Source organism: Dreissena polymorpha, chromosome 7 (genome assembly GCF_020536995.1).
Source record: "Dreissena polymorpha isolate Duluth1 chromosome 7, UMN_Dpol_1.0, whole genome shotgun sequence".
Lineage (NCBI taxonomy): Eukaryota > Metazoa > Mollusca > Bivalvia > Myida > Dreissenidae > Dreissena > Dreissena polymorpha.
In genome coordinates this window covers 31,172,906-31,198,444 of record NC_068361.1, presented here as the reverse complement: position 1 = coordinate 31,198,444, position 25,539 = coordinate 31,172,906, and the positions used below count along the sequence as shown (strand labels likewise).

Below are 25,539 nucleotides of genomic sequence, written 5' to 3'. Positions count from 1 at the left end.
CCAAATGCAGCAAGTATAACCACATTCCTGCCTGTGCTATGAAGTCACGCATGGTTTCATGATCTATAAGACCCTCCATTCTAGCAAATGGGGTAGCTTCAAACCAGACTGTCGGGTCTGTGGCTACTCTTGTTGCATATGGCACAAGATCCATTTTTGCATCATAAGGTATTTACATATTTGAAGCAGTTCTTCTATTGTTTTTTTTTTAAATAGTTCCTATAACAGTTTTATAACATAAATAGTACAAAATGTAAGCAAGATGATGCTATGCATAGCCCTTTATATTTTGAGAACGTTCACAAAAATGATGAGGTAAATCACAATTGTTTTTGTTGTCTTCATGGATTGATTAAGATTGATTTAGTAGGAGATGGAAACGATTCAAAAAGAAGTTGAACTGATTTACTAGCTCAACAAAACTGATCCATTAGCTGAACAGAACTGATTTGGTGGGAAATTAAACTGATTCAGTAGCAAAACATTACTTATGCCATAGGAAATGGACCTAGTAAGTTGCAGGAACTGGAACTTATTCATTAGGAAATAACATTGATTGAGGATAAAATTGAACTCATTCAGTAGGACATGAAACACATTCAGTAGAAGATCCATCATAATGCAACGTATATAGTTATATTTTATAAAATGGATCTTTCAAACATAAAAACTGATGCTCTAGCAATGATGTCACATTGGGTAATTTCCTATGTTAAAGCTTTCTTTGTATATTTAATTCTTCACTTTCATACGTTGATCATGAAAAGACAATTTATAGATCATTTTGAGTTTGTATTGTCTTTTTTAAGAGCTTCTGTAACCAAATAAATGCATAAATAATCACATAAATAAATATACAACACGATCAAGAATTATATATCTATAACATGTCAAACTGGTCAAAAACACAAAACACAGAACGACTGATATCACATGTACAATGCATTTACAACAATACATCTTCAACACACCACATTTACAATTGAGATAATGATAATTTCTCATAAGAAAAGGATAGGTTTCTACAACTGTCAATATACCTGTGAAACAATTACAAAATCAGACCAAGAACATTTTTACTAAAAGTAGGCTTAATTTCTACACAAAGTAACGTCTTATTTAGCTATGAAACAAGAATTGTCAGAGGACAGCAAGCTCGACTATTCGAGTGCTTGACAGTATAATGTAAGCCATCATGGGGAAAAAAAAAGTGGATGAGGACCATTATTGAAACATATTGATCGTTTATGTTTTAAAGAAGTTGTAAAGTATTGAAGGGGCCAAACTTTAACATAGATTTTTCAATAATATGTATATTCAAAGTGAAAAAAGGGCCATAATTCAAACAAAATGCTTGATACAGTTGTCTGCTCTTGTTTATAGGTTGGGGTCATGTTGGTAAAGAAGTATGCAAAATATAAAAGCAATATGTCAAGGGACACAGAAAATATTTGAGGTGGTACGCAAACTTTAACATTCCAACGCTCACGGAAACGCTCATGCTGACACCGGGGTGAGTAGGATAGCTCCACTATATACATGTATATTTCATATATAATAGTCGAGCTAAAAAAGATCCTACTTTATATGGAATGATACTGCTTGTATCTATCAACTGTCGGATGCAGCCTTTTACCCTGATGATCCCTAGTTTTTACATTTGTTAAAAGAAAATAGAATTAATATGACAAATATTGGACAAATACGAGATTCAAGCATACTATTTTAATTGATGTAACTGTTAACCTAAAAATAAAATTTTAATTGAAGAACTGATCAGAAAATTAAACCTTATACAAAGGTCTTCATTAATTAAATCTGTAAGTTAGGATAGTCAGTGATGGAAAAATATAGTTATGATGAACACTAGGAATATTAGCAAAACAATATTTTATATAATATTGAAATAGACCTTAAAACGATCTTTAACCAATTACACATCTATACAGAACTTTGCAATAAAATAAATGGTACATCACATAGAACATTTGACATCATGACACACATTTTTAAAACCCCAACAGAATAAAATCTTTGTTTCAGGCATTTCTTCTTACATGGCAATAACTCAAATCAGCACCCCTGAAATCTTGGTGTTTGACTGCAACAATCAAATTTGTCTGGATACAGTTTCAATAAGCATTGATTAGTCAATAAGAACTCATAACACAGTTGCCAATCTTGCGAACATAACATTTTGTGATATGATATGTATAAAATGCTTTATTTTGAGAGCTGTATTACAGTGTAAGAAAATAACAACAGCCTTACATATCAAAAACTATACATGTATTGTCAATTTGTTTAACACAAATTATAATGATCCACAACGTATATGTTTATAGCCGAATAAAAACATTTGTGCCCCTATCAAATTTACATATGATGCACAATTCAAATTTATTCAATATTTACTAAAATTCAGTATTCAGTCAACACTGTTGCCTCTATGGCCAGGAAGTTGGTATTGTGAGTGTCCATAAATAACATTGCTGACAGTACAACAGATTTGAAGGAAGCATTATTGATGTTATTTTGAAACAAATGATAAAAATTGGTTAAACAAATGCCTGTAAATGTTTCACTATAATTGTTTCTTCATAAAATCCACCAACATATCCAAAATGAAGAATGTTTTGACTCAAGTTTTTTTGGCTAAAGAAATGTCGAAATTTCAATGTGTTTGCATACAAATATACATATTGCAATTCATAAGTAAGAATGTATGAAGTTAAATGACTATTTAACCTTTAAATAGAAGGAATTATTTTGGCAATACAAGGGTTTAAGATTCACAAATTACAAAATGCGTTGAATCATAACAAATACACACTTCAACAAAAGAAAACCTTCATAACAACAACATTGATATAAGGTTCAAAAGACAGCTTGCGTGGCAATATATGAAAGTTTTATGTTGACTTGACAAAATTCATATTTCAATGTCTGTAAAAGTGATTGAGCACTTTAACAGATGGCCATAAACATCTTTTTGCAGAGATTCAAAATGGATATTCAATCCCATTAAATAATCGCCGATTTTTATCTAAAATAAATATAATGAAAATATTCATATTTCTTTCTGTTGGATTATAATGTATTGATGAAATTTTGAAAAGCAACATTGATATACATGTAAACAGTAATCAGAACCTAGTTATCAACTGCAATAAGCTAACAATAACATTGGAAGCATAGTCACAACACAGTTTTAACACCTTTGGGTTGAAAGCCTGATGTTTTTGATTTTTTTTAAACAAATATTCTTCTGTAACACTCTTGAAACAGCATTGAAGTGTTTTACGTCAAATACAATTTCTAATTGATATTGATCATGATTCAAAATAACTTCTTTCAAGCCTGGTCCAAAACGAACATCCTTCTTTTACTGAGTGCAATCAAGTTTTATTTTATATTTGCTAATTACCGTATAAGTGATAATTATTTCAACTGTGGGGTCTCATAGTCCCCATAGTACGTGAAAATTCATTAATGAAATCTGTAATCATGAATATGTACGCTTCAATGTCATGAACATTTTTAAGACTTTCATATTAAATAATTGCATTAACACATTTTCGATACATCTATGCAAGTATTACATTTTCATTTTGTCTGTCGAAAGACAAAGAAGGTTTATAGCCAATTGGCTTTCAGATGACAACACTGTCTAAACTAACGTGACGTTTCAAACAAAATACCATAAACTAACATGACATGTCAAAGCGGGTCCAAAATACACAAACAGTTGGCCCAGATGCTATTACAGAGTTAATCAGCAAACAACGGTGCACCTTTGGGGTTTCTGAAGATCGTGGAAGGTAGGAATGTTTCACTGTACACAGAGGTTTGCTAACAGGCACAGTCTGGTTTTGTTTTTGTGTCGTGTCTCTTGAATCTACCAAGGGAACCCGTACCATACTGTATGCCAGAGCCAATTCTCTCTGGGTCCAACTCACCTGAAATTGGATTGTTCTTAAATGTGAATACTTTTTTAAATATGAAATCTTGCTTAAAATGTGAAAAGTTTGTTAACTATTTTTTAAATGTTACAGCTCTTTGTTCACAAGAAAAGTTTTAAAATGTGATTTTCTTTTAATTTTAAAACTTTTTTAAGTAAATGTAACAGCTTTCTAAAAATAAAATCCTTTTAAAAAAGATAATTGTTCTTATTATATGTGTAACCTTCAACAGATCAGTAAGCTTTTTTACATGTTAAAGTTATTTTAATGTGAAAACTTTTTGTAATGTGAAAATTCCTTTTAAAGGGACAGTAAACCAGTTTGACGAAAAAAGAAAAGTTCTAAAATACCGTATTTTTTTACAATTATTAGTTTATATTGATTAAACAAGGGCTGTTTGTAAAACATGCATGCCCTCCATATGGGCTGTCAGTTGTAGTGACAGCCATTGTGTGAATACGTTTTCTGTCACTGTGACCTTGACCTTTGACCTAGTGACCTGAAAATCAATAGGGTTCATCTTCCAGCCATGATCAATGTACCTATGAAGTTTCATGATCCTAGGCCTAATTATTCTTGAGTTATCATCAGGAAACTATTTTACTATTTTGAGTCACTGTGACCTTGACCTTTGACCTAGTGACCTGAAAATTAATAGGGGTCATCTGCCAGTCATGATCAATGTACCTATGAAGTTTCATGACCCTAGGCCTAAGCATTCTTGAGTTATCATCCAGAAACCATTTTACTATTTCGAGTCACTGTGACCTTGACCTTTGACCTAGTGACCTGAAAATCAATAGGGGTCATCTGCCAGTCATGATCAATGGACCTATGAAGTTTCATGATCCTAGGCCTAAGCATTCTTGAGTTATCATCCAGAAACCATTTTACTATTTCGAGTCACTGTGACCTTGACCTTTGACCTAGTGACCTGAAAATCAATAGGGGTCATCTGCCAGTCATTATAAATGTACCCATGAAGTTTCATGATCCTAGGTGTAGGCCTTCTTGAGTTATCATCCAGAAACCATTTTACTATTTTGAGTCACTGTGACCTTGACCTTTGACCTAGTGACCTGAAAATCAATAGGGGTCATCTGCCAGTCATTATAAATGTACCTATGAAGTTTCATGATCGCCTTAGCGTTCTTGAGTTATCTTTCGGAAACCATCTGGTGGATGGACCGACCGACTGACAGACATGTGCAAAACAATATACCCCCTCTTCTTTGAAGGGGGCATAAATATCACGACTGGTATATTACCTTACCGGTACTTGAAAAATGTTGTTAACATTTCATATTTTCAGTATATTTGGTAATAAAATTTAACTGCGTATGTCTACCAGGTAACCACTTAACTACCACTTAACTATAAATAACGCAAGTAGATTGATCATCATCTTCACGTGGTTAACCCAGGAATGCAAATTGCGCATGCGTATATTGTATATATTGTGTATATGTTTTGTATATATAATGATCAATCTACTTGCGTTATTTATAGTTAACTGGTAGTTACCTGGTAGACATACTCAGTAAAATTTTATTACCGAATATACTGAAAATATGAAAAAATAACAACATTTTTCAAGTATTGTAATATACCAGTCATGATATTTTAATTAATATAAACTAATAATTGTAAAAAAAAACGGTATTTAAAAACTTTTCTTTTTTCGTCAATCTGGTTGACTGGCACTTTGAAGTGACATATTCTGCCATTATAAGTGTACAAGATTATATTGTGATTCTTAGAAGTCGTTGGTTAAAAAATGGAATGATAAAAAAAAATGTTAAAGAATTAAGCTTTAAAATAGTCACATGTACTTTAAAATACATCTTTTAAACCTTAATTTCAAAGAATATTTCAGTCTTGAAAGAGATATATTAACAAAACAAAGACTGGAACATGTCATCAAGAATATAGAACACACTGGATATGTAATTGGGTATCTACAAATTCTTTGTGTAGTGTTTTAATATGCATCGATTGCGTGTTAATGATCATTTATTATAACACAATATTTTAATGAAAGCAATTATTCAATGCTTTGATGATATAGTCACAAGTAGCAAATGAAATTATCGTACTATATGTAGATGTACCATCAACAATTTTGCTACATAAACCTTCGTAATTATTTTTGATCCTCTGGATAGGGTATTTTCTGACCAAAGGTTCATGATTTGATAAAATGGTAGACGGCAGATAAACAAATTGTCATTATACATGTAGATATTTTAATAAGCGTTAAAAACATGTGGCCTATTAGTGAAGCAATCATTTAATAAATCCACAAACAAACATTATTGATTTTATCAAATATAAAACCATTTTAGACATGCCTCTTTCAAATAACAAGATAAGCTCCTATATACCCAGGTGCCAATTTGGTACATGACAGCACAAACAAAAATGCTCTACCATACATCAACGCAGAAGAAAATCAAGTTGGAAAAAGTAAAGAAAACAAGTACATGTACAATGCAAATCACCCTTTATAGTGTGTTCCAGCAAGCGTGTGCAAGAACGCGAGAGCTAGCAAGAGCAATCAGGCCGTGACGAGGTGGGCGGTGGTCGGTGCTGGCGCCTAATGGACGTGTCCCCGTACTGGATCCCAGAGCCCATTCTTTCTGGGTCCAGCTCACCTGTGGGGGCGTACAAACCAAGCATATACAACCCGAATACATTATACTCTGTGTATAAAGATAACATGGCTGCAGGCTACTAAGATATTTTGTCAGCTGTACACGTAATCACAGAAAAATAACTGGTAAGTGTGGATCACTGGGAATTAAGAGTCTTGCACATCTACGTTCGATGATGAAATAGTGAATGCAAAATACAAATCAATACAAAATATTGACATAAATTTGAACATTATTAATTTGGAAAAAAATATAGCCGACAACGACAAGTTTAGCATTGGAATTCCCGGTACGTTTTAGTATATTTTCAGCAGCGAGGTAAATTTATGTATACTTAAAGAGTACCTGGGGAACATTTAAGAAGTAACAGAGCCAACAAGGACCAACTGAGCATAAATAGTACATGCATATTTATATATTGTACTATTGTACTAGTATTTATCGATCAAATCAAAAGAATAGTGGTGCACTTAAACACATACAAATTTGTCTCAAAATAGTTTTAACTATTTATTGTAAATTTGTTGTTCCATGACATTTATCTTGAAGTATCACCAAAAATAGAAACTAAATAACATTAAAAGGAAATGCTAGCAACTTTAATAAAACAAGGGCTGTTTGTAAAACATACATGCCCCCCATATGGGCTCTCCGTTGTAGTAACAGCCATTGTGTGAATATGTTTTTTGTCACTGTGACCTTGACCTTTGACCTAGTGACCTGAAAATCAATAGGGTTCATCTGCCAGCCATGACCAATGTACCTATGAAGTTTCATGATCCTAGGCCTAATTACATGTATTATTGAGTTATCATCAGGAAACCATTTTACTATTTCGGGTCAGCGTGACCTTGACCTTTGACCAAGTAACCTGAAAATCAATAGGGGTCATCTGCGAGTCATGATCAATGTACCTATGAAGTTTCATGATCCAAGGCATAAGCGTTCTTGAGTTATCATCCGGAAACCATTTTACTATTTGGGTCACCGTGACCTTGACCTTTGACCTAGTGACCTGAAAATCAATAGGGGTCATCTGCCAGCCATTATCAATCTACCTACAAAGTTTCACGATCCTAGGCATAAGCGTTCTTGAGTTATTATTCGGAAACCATTTTACTATTTTGGGTCACCGTAACCTTGACCTTTGACCTAGAGACCTGAAAATCAATAGGGGTCATCTGCGAGTCATGATCAATCTTCCTATCGAGTTTCATGATCCTAGGCCTTAGCGTTCTTGAGTTATCATCCGGAAACCATTTTACTATTTCGGGTCACTGTGACCTTGACCTTTGACCTAGTGACCTGAAAATCAATAGGGGTCATCTGCAAGTCATGATCAATCTACCTATCAAATTTCATGATCGTAGGCCTAAGCGTTCTTGAGTTATCATCTGGAAACCATTTTACCATTTCGGGTCACCGTGACCTTGACCTTTGACCTAGTGACCTCAAAATCAATAGGGGTCATCTGCGAGTCATGATCAATGTAGTTTCATGATCCTAGGCCCAAGTGTTCTTGAGTTATCATCCGGAAACCACCTGGTGGATGGACCGACCGACAGACCGACATGTGCAAAGCAATATACCCCCTCTTCTTCGAAGGGGGGCGTAACTATTTCTATGTATATACACAATGTTGCATTTTACCCAAAAAACATATTTGTGTTGTGATACTTTTTTCAGACATTATTATGATACACTATTATTCAAGGTTAATGCATAGGAAAGGAAATATTTAATGCAGCAATAAGCCATGAATGTGAAAATGTTAGACAAAATGAGTAGCAAAACAAATTTAATACATGTAAATCCGATAAATATAAGAAAGACAGCTCTTTGTAGAAATGACCAATACCATAAAGAAATATGCACAAATCATGTCCTTTCTAGGAATTTTAATAAAGACTAGGCCATCTGACTTTTAATAATTAAATTTGATTTGGATAAGAAGTTCAAAATGAGGATTCTTTTGCAAATTGCTAGTGGTTCAAACTTTAAGTAGAAATGGCGGGCAAAGGCCGACGGGTATCACCACGCCGCATGTTTGACCCAGGGGCGCCCCAGGGTTGGTAATGGGGCCATGCATAGTTGAGATTGACCGTATTGTCATAAGAGAAGTTCAGTATCAATTAGAAGTGAATCGGTGTAGAAATGAAGAAATTATAGTAAAAGGCAATTTTGGGTGGGTGTGGTCTATGTGGTCAGGGCGCCCCAGGGTTGGTAATGGGGCCATGCATAGTTGAGATTGACTGAATTGTAATAAGAGAAGTTCAGTATCAATTTGAAGTGAATCGGTGTAGAAATTACGAAATTATAGTAAAAAGCAATTTTGGATGGGTGTGGTCTATGTGGGCGGGGCGCCCCAGGGTTGGTAAAGGGGCCATGCATAGTTGAGATTTACCGTATTGTCATAAAAGAGGTTCAGTATCAATTTAAATTGAATCGGTGTAGAAATTAAGAAATTATAGTAAAAGGCAATTTTGGGTGGGTGTGGTCTATGTGGGCGGGGCGCCCCAGGGTTGGTAATGGGGCCATGCATAGTTGAGATTAACTGTTTTGTCATAAGAGAAGTTCAGTATCAATTTGAAGTGAATCGGTGCAGAAATGAAGTAATTATGAAAAAAAGGCAATTTTGGGTGGGTGTGGTCTATTAGTGCGGGGCGTCCCAGGGTTGGTAATGGGGCCATGCATAGTTGAGATTGACCTTATTGTCATAAGAGAGGTTCAGTATCAATTTGAAGTGAATCGATGAAGAAATGAAGAAATTATAGTAAAAGGCAATTTTGGGTGGGCGTGGTCTATGTTGACGGGGCGCCCCAGGGTTGGTAATGGGGCCATGCATAGTTGAGATTGACCGTATTGTCAAAAGTGAGGTTCAGTATCAATCTGAAGTGAATCGGTGTAGAAATGAAGAAGTTAATGTAAAATAACCTAAAAAACAAGAGCGCCGCATGACGGAGCAATATACGCCCGATTCGTGTGCCATTGGAGATGATACACTGATGATTGATGTATTTGTTTTGGAAATAAGCAAAAAAAACAACAACAACTTATATAACTGATATATTCATATATATGCATTGATATCAACTTGAACTAGAGCTTTGTCACTGAATGTGACTTATACCCCCATACCACTTTGACGCAGGATAAAAAGTTGTTTAAAAGTTTCGGATGAATACAATTTGAATTAGAGTCCGGACAAAGTGGCGCCGTTGAAAATGCACTAATTGACCCTATGACCTAGTTCTTGACCCGACATGACCCATATTCGAACTTGACCTAGATATCAACTAGATGCAACTACTGACCAAGTTTGGTAAAGATCGGATGAATACAATTTGAATAAGAGTCCGGACAAAGTGGCGCTGTTGAAAATGGACTAATTGACCCTATGACCTAGTTTTTTACCTGGCATGACCCATATTCGAACTTGGCCTAGATATCAACTAGATGCAACTACTGACCAAGTTTGGTGAAGATAAGATTTATACAATTTGAATTAGAGTCCGGACAAAGTAAAATGCACTAATTGACCCTTTGACCTAGTTTTTGACCCAGCATGACCCATATTCGGACTTGACCTAGATATCAACTAGATGCAACTACTGACCAAGTTTGGTGAAGATCGGATGAATACAATTTGAATTAGAGTCCGGACAAAGTGGCGCCGTTGAAAATGCACTAATTGACCCTATGACCTAGTTTTTGACCCGGCATGACCCATATTCGAACTTGGCCTATATATCAACTAGATGCAACTGCTGACCAAGTTTGGTGAAGATCGGATGAATACAATTTGAAATAGAGTCCGGACAAAGTGGCCCCTTTGAAAATGCACTTATTGACCCTATGACCTAGTTTTTGACCCGGCATGACCCATATTCGAACTTGGCCTAGATATCAACTAGATGCAACTGCTGACCAAGTTTGGTGAAGATCGGATGAATACAATTTGAATTAGAGTCCGGACAAAGTGATGCCTTCCGCCCGCCGCCCGCCCGCCCGCCAAGGGGTTTCTCATAATACGTCCCGTATTTTATACGGGCGTATAAAAATGAGTGAAAATCTCTTACCTGGCCCCACCCCAACCCCCATAACTTTTGACCCAGGGGTCAGATCAAAATTCCATATAGTGCAGGGTTGCACATATGCTCATAGCTACCATGTGTGTAAGTTTCAAGGTAGTAGTGCTAATAGTGTAGGAGGAGATAGTGGCCAGGACGGACAGACAGACAGACGGACAGCGGAGATAACCACAATATCCCCACGCTTTTCAAAAAGCGAGGGAATAATGACAAAAATGATATGTCTACTACAGAATCTTTTAACTTGCTGCCAATAACAACTCCAGAGAACACCTCATCTGGCTATTTAACCCTTTACCACTTAGATACATATTTTGAAACATTTTTAGTCCTTTAGAAAGTTGCATTTAATTAAAGACCTTTCTTGCTAAATTTAAGTTTTAAAGGCTTCATTTCCAACCCTTAGCTAATGATGAGCAGCAAACAGCATAAAACCCGAACAGACTGCGAGTTACTCGCAGGCTGTTCTGGTTTTACGCTGGTTGCAAAGGCCATTGTCACTTTGCTTCTTAAGGGGGAAGGGTTAAGTAAAGAAAATCAAAGACAAATTATAAAACAGATGAAAAAACTTTAAGCAGATACAAGAGTGTAGCACGTAACCCTCTAACCAAGCTAAAAGATTGCTCTATGGAGTGTTACCTGATTCAATCTTGGTCAATATCTGTCTGGCACATTTGAGAAACGTTTCCTCCACATTTTCACCTGTTAATGCACTAGTTTCAAGGAACAGCAGCTCTGAAAAGCATCACAACATGTTTCTACATGATGAGAGTATATAAATGAGCATAGCTTTCAAAAACCAGGCTAAATGCTGGTGCGTTGAAAGTCGTCCCAGATATGCCTGTGCAGTCAACACAGGCTGATCAGGGACGTCACTTTCTGCTCTTATGTTTTTCATTTAAAGTTACATTTAAAGTTAGTCTCAATTTTGCAAGAAACTAGTTAAGTTGGAAAGTGTTGTCCCTGTTCAGCCAATGCAGCGTTCACAGGCTAATCTGGCTCAACACTAAATGCACATGCATGAAGCAAATGTTTCACACATAGCAGCTTATATATTTGGCACTTGACCCATTAATTTTTTCTGTTCTTTTATTTTTAAAAAAACAAGGAATACATCATATGATAAAATATATATATACAAGAGATGTGTTTGTCAGAAAAACATAGCCCCCTATTGCGCCGCTTTTAAATAAAATTTCAATAGATCATTTGGCAGGTTTAGAAATTATCTCCCTTTTAAAGCTTATTACTTCCCTTGGATTGTTTTTTTTTACTTTTGACCTTGAAGGATGATCTTGACCTTTCATTACTCAAAATGTGCAGCTTCATGAGATACACATGCATGCCAAATATTAAGTTGCTATCTTAAATATTGCAAAAGTTATGGCCAATGTTAAAGTTTTCGAACGGACGGACTGACGGACAGTTCAACTGCTCTATGCCACCCTACCGGGGGCATAAAAATACTAAAATGGAAAGGATTATATTAGTCCAATAATCCATTGATAAACAAGCAAACAAGAGAAAAAATGCAAATACAATTCACTCAAGAGTAAAGTGCACATGAATTTGTTACGTATGTAATACACATATTTTTAAAATGTACATAACATCGCTATTGCTTACAAACTCCGAACCATCCTGGATAGATATTACAAATTTTAATCATTTTATCTAAAAACATATTTTAAAACAGACGAGGCATAAATAAAAGTAGTTATCTTAACATAACATCACACACACTGGTTTGCATTATTGACATATTCCTTCAAAACAAAAGGCATTACAAAGATGATTGATAATGGAAGTTTGTTGACATTAAGTAATTATAGAACAACGTAGTACCATTTTCCTGAGCAAATCTGCTTGCTTCAAGAAAGGTGACCTCCCTTTCTGCCTCTAAGTCCTTTTTGTTGCCCACAAGTATTATCACAATGTTCGGACTGGCAAGCGTGCGAGCGTCTGTCAACCAGTTGGTCAGAGCATTGTAGGTCTCACGACTGTAAATGTATGTCATCAAAATGTATGTTACTTTAAACCCATCTTTTCTAGCTTTATGCATCAAAAGCCTCTGGCTTAAAGAGCTACTCTTTAGTTCGTTTTCTGCAGAAGAACCAGCCATTTCCTGGTCGGCATCAAATAGGGGACCCCAATGTAGCACAGCAACATCATATCCAGAACAAAATTGCAACCTCACATCAATAGCATGCCATGTTTTTGGACTAGACAGAAATGGCAAAATTAGCACTGTGTTTTACGATGACTTAACAAACAATTTATCTGGAAAAAAGGTGGATGGCAGTAGTAAAATCAATTCACTTTTTCTCCTATTAGACCAAGCTTGTTAATTTTATTAGACTTACCTGATATTATATGTGACAATATTTTTATGCTTTGATACATGTGGTATGGATCTAAAACTGCTGCTTCAAGCCCATTAGTTCCTTTTTTCCAAGAGAAGCTCATACAATACATATCACATGTATTTGAAATATTTTATAGACTAATAGTACTTGAAACTGTATGTGTATCTAGAACAATATAAAATATTCTATTGAATTATTAAGAAAATTATTATTGTTGGAAAAAACTATTGAAGGCGATAATCAAATTCTTATTATTCCATCACAGAAATCACCAAACATTTTCATATTGAATATTGAACCTAAACATTGGTATGAAAGGCAGAAAATAACAATGAAATTTACATTTTTCTAAATATTTTGTAATAACAAAAGCCCCCTCACCTTGTAATGTCATACACCAACAAGGCACCTGCGGCTCCACGGTAATAGCTCCTAGTTACTGACCTAGTTAAAATAGGAAATAATGTGATGATATAATACATTCAGCTCCTAGTTACTGACATAGATAAAAAAGGAAGTAATGTAATGATAAATACATTCAGCTCCTCATTACCGACCTAGATAAAATAGGAAATATTGTGATAATCAATACATTCAGCTCCTAGCTACCGACCTAGATAAAATAGGAAATAATTGGATGATAAATACATTCAGCTCCTAGTTACCGACCTAGATAAAATAGGAAATAATTGGATGATAAATACATTCAGCTCCTAGATACCAACCTAGATAAAATAGGGAATAATGTGATGATAAATACATTAACATGTCGAAGTAAGTCTCTCCCAATCTACAGTAAGAAGAGACTAGAATAAGAATATAAACAGTGGTCATAATGGATTGTGATAAGTCTTTTAGTGTTTATAGTTAATGGCATCAGTATTATCCAGTGTTTATTAAACAAAATATGGAAAAATGACTCTTATCTTATAAATAGAATCAGATATATTTGAACAGTTAGAGTATACATAAATACATACAGGTAAAGCTTGCAACAATTAACATAATATCAATGTACTCTATCCACTTTATTTACATAAATTTGACATAAAATAAATTATGACCAATGTTTGTGTTTACTTTGTTTGGGCTGTGCTTCTCACGTTAAATGATGTCACATAAGTAAACTTGGTAAGATATGATTTGATATGTATGACATGCTTCCATGGAATTAACTACATTCTAGTGTATTGATTGTAACATAATTTATGTATCTTAAGTTAATGAAATAAATAATTAACAGACACTTTGGCAATCTATACAAAGGAATGCTTTCAGATCACCTAAGGTACTGTGTGCTGCTAAAAAGGGGGTTATGTAAAAGGTGGGAGCAGAAGGGAGAAATGGTCGCCGTGGTGTAATGGTGTCTGCTTTGCGACCGGGAGGTCACGGTTTGGAACTCCACCGTGGGAGCGTTCTTAAGATCTCCCACCGAGACACCAAGGACTGGTTCTAGGCCCAGTAAACGGACTCAAGAACGTTCAAATAAGCCTGGGGCTTTGATGCAGTCAAGCTTAAATATATAGGCTTAAACTAAACTAAAGGAGAGATGTATTCACTTTATTCAAAGAAAATGAGTTTGTCTAATACTACTCATTTTGGTATTTTAGAATTATCTTGCAATTTGCTGGACATTTTGCAACAAAATTCTAAAATTCTAAATTATGTTAACACTGTAATGGGTCAGCAGAGTGGAATGAACAAGAAGCAGTGCAAATCTTAATCACCCTGCAAATATCAATCTAGTTAACCTCTTATACAATATAACTCTTTCTTGTTTAACCTGAATCTCTCCTGGCCAGCTGTGTCCCATATCTGCAGCTTCACTGACTTGCCCCCTACATTCACAACCTTGCTGCCAAACTCGACACCTATTGTGTGGTTGGAATCTTGCTTAACTGAAACACACACAAGGGCATCCATATAATAAGTTGCACAGCTGGAAACTGGAAAACTTTATTTGGGAGTTTGGTAAGTTATTAACCAAATAAATTAATGGTTACTGTTTTTGTTTTTGATTATTAAACAATATATTTTGAAATTAATTAAGTATCATACCATATTGTATCGTTTACAACATTTATCCATATTTGATATGTACATGTTGTAGCTATATTTTTCATACACTAATACATAGTTCAATTTTAAGAAACAATTTTCCACAAAACTCTATAGCTAAGACTTAAGATTACAGTATTCTATTCATTATTTTTCTTGACTACAATATTCTTTTCTGATTTATCTAAAACAGTAATCAGTTTATTATTTATCTAGATGTTGCATTTACTCTACTTAAGTAAGGTCCTGACCGATTATATTGATAGCAAAAGATGCCACGACAGTGTTTTTTTTATTGAAAATCGGGTCCAGTAACCGGACCCATTCCCAATGGAAAAAAGTATATATTTTTCCCAAATGGGAGCTAAAAATTCCCAATGGTACAAATAAAAAAAATTTTTTTTTTTTTTTTTAGATCAATATTTTGTTTATCTCCCATCAATATAAGATCAACCTTAGTAAATATAATACTGGACACACTTGTTTCCCCAATTTTGAAGCATTTGTTAGCAAAACAACAACAACAATAATTTCCCAATTTTAGTCAAAACGCCGCGAACTTTCCCTATTCCCAAAATGGTGGAAAAAAAACCACTGCATTATGCATACATGTAACATACCAAATAAGCAAAATACAATTCTTCCACTTACATTTGTTTTCAATGAACTGATGTAAAATACATGACTTTCCAGCCCCTGCACTTCCTATCACCAGAAATTTGAACAGGAAATCTGAAATAAAAGTTAGTTACCATGAAATAAGAATTATATTAATAATTTTCATCCTGTAAATGATCCCTTTTCAGGTTTTTTTTGCATGAATTTTCCCTTTCGGCCACTTCAGGTACTTTTCCCCCCAAAAAATGCTGTAAATATTTTAAATAAAATTTCTAGAAAACTTCACTAAAATATGAAAAAGAAAAAAACAGCAGAAAACTTACAGAACACTTAACATTTTGTTCCATAAAAGTTGAATATATTGGTACTACAGCGAATTTTTTCCTTCTTTGTAAAGTTACTGAAACGGCACTTTCCCAATCTGGGAAAAAGTACACATTTTCCAATTGAAGGTTAAATTTATTTTTTATTTTTTTAATGCAACTTTAATTAATTTACTCATGCAGCTCTATGACTAGAACATCAGTAAATATAATATTAACAACTTGACATCAGTTATTCTCAATTTTAAGGTATTTGCAAAAAAATCAAATTCACTTATTTCCCAATTTGAAGATTTCATGATGTGAGTTTTCCCATTTTCAAGGTTTTCACGACTCGATTTTTCCCGATTTTGAGGTTTTCGCGACTTAATTTTTCCCAATTGGACCGGTACAGGTACTTTTCCCAATGGGACAAAAAAATCGCTGTGTAACTATAATTGTATGAATATGACAAGTGGATTAAAATGTTAATGCTGAGACCTGGTGGAATTCAAACTTAAAGTGTTGAGCCCTGATCAATGAATATGCTTGCTATATAAGTGAAATATAATATATAATACCTTCATGTGTAATAAAGAATTCAAGCACTTTGGAGCACAGGTGTCGAGACATTTGGAGGATCTATCAATTCCCATAGTACTTATAAAAAAAGGTATCTGCCGGTTACTGGGTTATTAGCGGTTAAAAAACCAGTTACAGAATTTTTTAATTATTGCAAACAATGAAACAACGTACACTTAACCTGCAAAGATTTATTTATTATCCCCACGCTTTTTGAAAAGCGTGGGGATATTGTGGTTATTTTCGCCGTCTGTCTGTCTGTCTGTCCGTCCTGGCAACTATCTCCTCCTACACTATAAGCAATAGAACCTTGAAACTTGCACACATAGAAGCTATGAGCATAATTATGTGGGACCCTGCACAATTAGGAATTTTGATCTGACCCCTGTGTCAAAATTTATGGGGGTTGGGACGGGTCCGGGTCAGAGATTTTCACTCATTTTTTTTATGTTATTTTACATTAACTTCTTCATTTCTGCACTGATTTACTTCAAATTGATACTGAACCTCTCTTATGAAAATACGGTCAATCTCAACTATGCATGGCCCCATTACCAACCCTGGGACGCCCCGCCCACATAGACCACACCCACCCAAAATTGCCTTTTACTATAATTTCTTCATTTCTACACCGATTCACTTTTATGACAATACGGTCAATCTCAACTATGCATGACAATACGGTCAATCTCAACTATGCATGGCCCCAATACCAACCCTGAGGCGCCCCGCCCACATAGGCCACACCCACCCAAAATTGCCTTTTACTATAACTTCTTCATTTCTACACCGATTCATTTCTAATTGATACTGAACTTCTCTTATGACAATACAGTCAATCTCGACTATGCATGACCCAGGGTTTTACATTCATGTCAAATTTTAGGGGTCCCTAAGACTCCTGTTATTAATTTTCAGGGGTCCTGTCAATAAAAATTGGGGTCCCAATATAACTTAGTGATATAATAGTAGTATACCACACGTGTATGGTCCTTTATTCATGGCAAGTTTTGTTTGCTTGTTTTTGCTGTGAATTTGTTGTTTTTAGCATTCTACAATGGAAATATGATACTGTTTTATGATTGAATACTACAGATTATAATAAACCAACAGTAATTTGTGTTTGTATTTATTCCGCAAATTCATTCAGTTATGTTATTTTACATTTAAATTCACTATTGACTAAAAATGCATGTTTATATCATACAGATAGTACAGAATAATGAATTTCATGCAAGTTGCAGCACAAGGAAAACCAATTTAACCACATGTGTCAGTGTGAACAAAGTTCAGGGCTCGCGCTAGGGGGCGACGTGAGCGACATAGTCGCTTTCCCTACGCCAAATGTCGCCTAAAATGTAAGAAATCGTAGATAAAAAGCGACTTCCAGTCGCTCTTTCATCGGAATTTGTTTACATCCGGTTTTCTGGATGTCAAGGTATGATTACATTTTCCAATACACACTGTCACTGCCCGAAGCGTGTCGCAATCGAGCGACATGTAATTTGAGGTAGACCCCGCCCCCGATTCTCCCAACCTCCAAACTTATCCAATCGGCGAACGTCAAGTCAGTGTTCAACTCGAATGCAGTCACGTGCTTGTGGGGTGATAATTGAAGTTTGCTGACGTCTTTCAAGTGTTATTGATTTGATATTGATTAGGGATAATCCACGGGGGTGATGTTGCCATATTAATTGTTCAATTAATGTGATTATGATGAATTATGCCCAAAGGGCATGGTTTGTTATCAGATCACTAATAAGCCTTTTGTTGCAGACGATAGTCACATGCTGTGAAAGATTATCTCTGAGGTCACGCGGCTCAGGTCACGCTTGGTTAGGCACTATCACACTCGAATGAAATCAAACTCAGCACTATTGATTTTTTTAAACTTCTGAAATCTTTGGCTATGATTTTTTTTGTGCAAAAATATTGATTTTTTTAATTCAAAGTACCTTTTAAAATTTGAAAATTAATCTATTTTTTAATGCGAATATGCGGTCAATTTTTAGTCCAAAATTACGGCATGGAAAATCATATTTGTGTTTGGATTTTATTTCTAAACTTTAAAACACTGTCTGTCCTCAATCATGATGAATTTTAACATGAATAGGGACAGACAGTTGTTATTTCAACAAATAATGAGCTTGTTTGGAAGGAGGATTTATCACTCACCAAGTAAAATGTAATTCTTATATTGTCATATATTTTCGCGACCTTACAAAACTGTCAACGTTGTTGACATTAGTTGAAATAACGTGTTGTAAAATAAATATATCCTATAATTAGCAATAACTATGTTTCATTTTAATCTTCAGACTGGATGTTACTTCATGGTGACATTGATCATTGTTTAGACTTTAAATTTGTCAACATAGATTTTTGTTTTCATTAATATTATTATTGTTGACAAACATTGGCTCAAAGTTATTCAAAGCAAAGAATTTAAGTGTTGATAATCACAACGTTTTTTTTTTACCACAAATTAACAAAGCTGCTTAGCATACAGGGATTTTTCAGCACTGTCTGCGCCTCCGGAAAACGGAGGCACTCCCAAAGCAAACGGACCCGATCCCAAACCGAAATTATAATAAACATTCCCAATTTTTTTTAAGAATGAATTGTCTTATAATTTGTGTGACTAACCAGTGTTTGTTTTGGTCAAAAATATCTGCTATAAGGTTTTGACTGTTCAATTCTTATCTCAGAGTGTAACTGTAACTGAAAAACAAAACTGCAGTACTTGAATTAACGTTGAACATGCCCAATATTGCATCTGTTTATATAAAGAAGACAAAATAACAAATAAAAACAAATTTATTTGTTAAACCACTGAATTATTTAAGCATGATTAATTCACAATTTTTTCCCAAATGAGCCGTTTCATCGAAGCAAAAATTCCCAAAATGACCAATTTTGTCGATACAAAATTCCCAATTTGGTCAGACTCCTTTTCGCAAAATAGGCAGAAAAACCCCTGGCATATGTCATATTTCAAACATAAATATTTATGTTGGCTACTGCTTCAATTATCATCTTTGAAATACTTAAGTCTTTATTACACTATGTATGTTCACATCAAAATGGATTGAATAAAGAGCTAGTAAAATTATGGTTATTTATCTGTTGTGTCGATTATTACTATCACATATATGTATGTTGTAACCCCTTACAAGCAAACCCTTTGTCCGAGTCTCTCCACTTCTCCCTAAAGTCTCCTCACTTCTCCCTAAATCAGTGTCTAGGGAGAAGTCACTTCTCCCTAAAATTTGAACCCAGCGTGAGCCCTGAAGTTAGGAAAATGCAACACATCATGACATGGTAAACCAATTTCACTAGATTTTGAAACAGCTAAGACATACACTGTGACTGTACAACGATTCATAAAACCAACCATTACTAATCTAAAGTCTACCCTTCGCAGCACTGGCAAATTTTTTAGCAGCATGTATAAAATCAAATTGTTCAATGTAAGGACCCACCAATTTGATGAACATCAGTGTTTCAAGCCATTCAGGACTTAACCTGTTTCTACTCTTAGTTTTCAAAGCATTTTGTACAGAAAAGCCCCTCTCACATGGTGCTGAAGATACACATGTATGGGGATGATCAGAGCTATCTTTGCAAGCACTACATAGTCTGGATATTCCTGAGCATAATCAGTTATAAGCAGCTTGGCAAATGTTTCAAAAGGCAATGATTTTTGTGATCTAACAAAATGTTTAAACATTAAAAAGTGTGACTTAGACCTTTCACCATCTATGTATGAATCATACTGAGTCAACAGATTGTAGTTGCTGCATTCCATACTGTCCTAGATCTGTACAATTAGTTGGATACCTCACTGGATTCAATAAAATGTCAAAACATTCTAGTGTCTGAAGTTCATCTGCTGGAAATCTATCATCAAGATTGGCAACCAGTTTGTCAATGTAATCAGTCCTAAGACTGTTGAACCCATTCCTGGCCTGCTCATTATCAATGATCTCCAAATCCTTGTAATTTCCCTTCTCGCCAGTCAAAGGGAGATCGCCAATGTCATTCAAAACACAACTTACAGTTTCAGAATAAGTTTTCATTGTAATGAGAGTTTCTCGTGTGGTAGACACATTTTGTCTAATATGTGAAACATTCACTTTATCATTCTGAAACGTTAGACTTAAAATCCCAACAACAGTCAACACATCAATGAGCAAGGCTGTAAACAGAATAATTTCACATTTTTGATACACTTAAGCAGTCCATCTGCCTTTCCAGCATTTTTGTCACTTTTCAATGACTGGTATATTGGACTGTAATTGGTGAAAATAGTCTTGACAGCTGATTCCATTGAAAGCCACCGGACAGATGTGGTTTCTGTTATTTGGCTGGCCTTACCGACTAAAATCTCTTGAAGTTCTCGAAGTCGGTCGTAACGCACAGAACTTGCAGCATACATGTAGAACCGGTAAAGCGCATGTATCATTTCATGGTAAGTTCGGCAGTTTGGAATGTCTTTCCAAGCTTGGGAAGCAGCTAGATTTAATCTGTGAGCAACACAGTGTACCTGAGCCAAATGTCTATTTTTCCGCTTCAGTCTAGCACCAAGCCCATTCAACAGCCCGGTCATAACAGCGGTAACCATCAGTCCCAAGACCGAGAACATTGGATATACCGTCATTACTCACACCTTTCTGGATCAAAAAATCTATTAATGCAGATTCAATTCCACTGGCTGTACAATCTGTTACTTGTTTATTTCCCAAGAAACTTACATTTACTTCTCCATCAACCAAATACCTTACATAAACGGCTAGTTTCTTGTGAATACTGATATCACATGTCTCATCTAACATGACACCAATGTACTTACTGTTTTCAATTTTCTGTAACAGATCTTTCGCAATACACTGTTCAATGATTTGTTCAAATTCCATAAGTATCTGTGGTCGTTTATAATAATCACATTTCAGTCCATTTTAACACTGAAGCTCCATAAGATCTACAAAAACATTTGATGGTAGATCACGTTTGGCCATTACATAGACTGTCCTTAATTGCATGGCATAGTTCTCAAATTGTGATGAACATTGCGTGCTTTTCAAATTTTCTACACTACTACAGGCTTTAGAAAAATTGGACCGCATTTGTAATGTTTTCAACGATGTCATATGCACTTTAGAATCTAGGTGTCTCATGAGAGTTGAATTTTGAAAATTCAAACAACCATCTGTAAATGGGTTTGATGTAACCTTCGCAGAAATGCAGGTTTCACGGTACATCAAATCATTTCTGAATGATAGCCATTGATATTTATTAAGCCATTCCGGCAAAAACTTTCGAGCCTTTTTAGTGGCAGGGGGCATTGTTTCAGTCCCACAGGAACCTTGCTCTTGTGTGGCAGATTCTGCATCTTTTGAACTACATTGAAAGAATGCGCGTAAGTCACCTTGTTTTGACATTTTTGCAGACGAAAAAGGGAATTTTAAAATGCATGCCATTTGACTTACAAGAAGCGAATGTATGCTAAATATGCTGGCTGTGTTAAAGTCAAGTAGTTAAAACTTAAAGTATAGTAATCTATTATTTACGTAAACAAAAGCCGCGATTTAACACACCTATAAAATTAAAGATTGTATAATATTTTTATTTTTACAGTTTAATTTTGCTTGCCAGATAATAAGCTTTCGTAACCTCTGTAAGCTTTTCTTTCTTAGCAACATAAATAGCTCGCATTTACGCATTGTAATCTCAATTCGGGACTTTGCACCTAGCAACAGCAGATGCGCGATAATACGATTGGTCGATAAATCAAACAAGCGAGACAATCCTACATCCTTCTAGAAAATTACGTACTGCAGTTGTCTTTCAGATTTTCTTGTTGATATTACGAGAACCAATATGTCAAAATAATTGTGCGTCCCATGGGACGCAAACCAACAAAAATGACGGGTCCTGACTGGCATTTTATGCGTATTTGACGCAGAATATCGCGTCCCGTAAAACCCTGCATGACCCCATTACCAACCCTGGGGCGCCCCGCCAAAAAGGGCCACACCCACCCAAAAATTGCCTTTTACTATAATTTCTTCATTTCTACACCGATTCACTTCTAATTGATACTGAACTACTCTTATGACAATACGATCAATCTCAACTATGCATAGCACCATTACCAACCCTTGGGCGCCCGGCCAACATAGGCCACACCCACCCAAAATTGCCTTTTATTATTACTTCTTTGTTTCTACACCGATTCGATTCTAATTGATACTGAACTTCTCTTATGACAATATGGTCAATCTCAACTATGCATGGTTCATTACCAACCCTGGGGCGCCCCTGGGTCAAACATGCGACGTGGGGATACGCGTCGGCCATTGTCGCGCCATTTCTAGTTTTCCTTTAAATCCATGTCAAAATTATTTATTTACAGAGTGTTTAACCATGCAAAGCCTATAGTTTCATACATACCTGCAATGAAATTCATTACTCATGTAATTAGCTGGTATAGAGAAGACACACAGGAGAGGGCGAATGCTTGATTGCAATAGGCATAAGTCCAACTAAACTTAAAAATTTGATTCACTGAACAATTTATTTAATAAAATAAAATCCTATAGGTATGCGGTATTCTCACTGAAAACACGTACATGGCCTGATGTGATGTGTGAGTACTGCCCTTACGCTAGAATCAACAAGGATTTAAAGCAACATTTACGGAAAATCAAGAGAAAGTGCAAGTGTTTTTTTGTTTACACATCAACTTATATATAAAACTAGAAATGGCGCGGCAGAGGCCGACGCGTATCCCCACGCCGAATGTTTGACCTAGGTGTGCCCCAGGGTTGGTAATGGGGCCATGCATAGCTGAGATTGACCGTATTGTCATAAGAGAAGTTCATCATCAATTAGAAGTGAATTGGTGTAGAAATGAAGAAGTAATAGTAAAAGGCAATTTTGGGTGGGTGTGACATATGTGGGCAGGGCGCCCAAGGGTTGGTAATTGTGCCATGCATAGTTGAGATTGACCGTATTGTCATAAGAGAAGTTCAGTATCAATTTGAAGTGAATCGGTGTAGAAATGAAGAAATTATAGTAAAAGGCAATTTTGGGCGGGTGTGGTCTATGTGGGCGGGGCCCCAGGGTTGGTAATGGGGCAATGCATAGTTGAGATTGACCCTAATGTCATAAGAGAAGTTCAGTATCAATTTGAAGTGAATCCGTGTAGAAATGAAAAAATTATAGTAAATGGAATTTTTTGGTGGGTGTGGCCTATGTGGGCGGGCGCCCCAGGGTTGGGATTGGGGCCATGCATAGTTGAGATTGACCCTAATGTCATAACAAAAGTTCAGTATCAATTTGAAGTGAATCCGTGTAGAAATGAAAAAATTATAGTAAATGGAAATATTTGGTGGGTGTGGCCTATGTGGGCGGGGCGCCCCAGGGTTGGGAATGGGGCCATGCATGGTTGAGATTGACCGTATTGTCATAAGAGAGGTCCAGTATCAATTTAAAGTGAATCGGTGTAGAAATAAAGAAGTCAATGTAAAATAACCTAAAAAAATTAGTGATAATTTCTGACGCGGCCCCACCCCAACCGCTATAACTTTTGACCCAGGGGTCAGATCAAAATTCCAAATAGTGCAGGGTCGCACATATGCTCATAGCTACCATGTGTGTAAGTTTCAAGGTTCTAGTGCTTTTAGTGTAGGAGGAGATAGTGGCCAGGACGGACGGACAGACAGACAGACAGACGGACGGCGGAGATAACCACAATATCCCCACCTTTTTTTCAAAAAGCGTGGGGATAATGAATTTCAACACAGAGTCAGACAATAATGTATTCATGTACCTTGTTAACAAGTCATGACATAAGTCATTAAAGGGATCTTTTCACGCTTTGGTAAATTGACAAAATTTAAAAAAGTTGTTTCAGATTCGCAAATTTTGTTTTAGTTATGATATTTGTGAGGAAACAGTAATACTGAACATTTACCATGGTCTAATATAGCCATTATATGCATCTTTTGACGATTTTAAAACCTAAAAATTATAAAGCGTTGCAACGCGAAACGATTGAATAATTTGGAGAGTTCTGTTTTTGTCGTTAAATTTTGTGAAACTACGAAGATTGCTTATATAAGGTATAAAATACTTCCAGTATATGTACTCGGCGGAATAGCTCAGTAGGCTAAAGCGTTTTTACTTCAGGACTCTGGCATGACTCCAGGCGTCACTGGTTCGAAACCTGGTCCGGGCAATGTTCTTTTCCTTTTTTTAATTTTATTCTTGATTTTTTACTGGAGCTTTTACGATCCAATGTTTACATTTATCGATATAAAGCATTTAATGAATAAGTTAAAAAATGCCAAAATCTGTGAAAAGGCCCCTTTAACCAACAAACACGGTTTCGGTTCACATAATAATGTAGCTGTTATTTCAGACACCCGGATCCTGCATGTGTTTTTTACTTGTAAATAAAAAATATCTCATAAAACAAAAATGAGGGTTGTTTTTATTACTTATTGTGTGTATATAACATGCTGCCATGTAAATCTATGCATTTTATGTTGAAATAAATATATCTATCTATCTATAAAACAAAAATTGTGTCTTACCGTACGATTCTGACATGCTTTATTTAGATAAAATAGATAAATGACACTTCCTGATCGTCATCGAAAATTTATTTTTCTCAGTTCAAGGACGGTGTAGCACTATTGGTTCACTCGTTTAAAAAGTCCTGTCTATCCAATCGTTGTCAACCAATGTACTGTTGTCGATTTTACATCGAGTTGCTTTCTCTCATATAAACACATGTAACGTTACAATAACACAGTTAAGAAAGTATCATCATACAATTGTAAAGTATGGTTGCACGTATTTGCTTACCAAACATTCTGTTATGTACAAAAAATGATTCA

The 25,539-nt window shown here is 35.5% G+C and overlaps 1 protein-coding gene across 3 annotated transcripts; it reads right to left on the bottom strand.

Moving 5' to 3' along the window:
• Window positions 1-867: 867 nt before the first annotated feature.
• On the bottom strand, window positions 868-25,364 carry LOC127836985 (ras-related protein Rab-4B). 3 transcript variants are annotated; one of them, XM_052363665.1, is made up of 8 exons: window positions 25,234-25,364; window positions 15,783-15,863; window positions 14,857-14,971; window positions 13,455-13,517; window positions 12,553-12,707; window positions 11,347-11,442; window positions 6,464-6,616; window positions 868-3,959 (listed from the first exon to the last, which is right to left on the bottom strand). In XM_052363665.1, the coding sequence occupies exons 1-7, from the start codon at window positions 25,247-25,249 to the stop codon at window positions 6,507-6,509; spliced, it is 636 nt and encodes a 211-aa protein (XP_052219625.1). In that variant the 5' UTR covers window positions 25,250-25,364; the 3' UTR covers window positions 868-3,959; window positions 6,464-6,506. The 3 variants fall into 3 exon arrangements, with proteins under 3 accessions (XP_052219625.1, XP_052219622.1, XP_052219623.1); XM_052363662.1 differs by lacking the exon at window positions 25,234-25,364 and adding an exon at window positions 16,633-16,712; XM_052363663.1 differs by lacking the exons at window positions 6,464-6,616; window positions 25,234-25,364 and adding an exon at window positions 16,633-16,823.
• Between the last annotated feature and the right edge of the window lie 175 nt (window positions 25,365-25,539).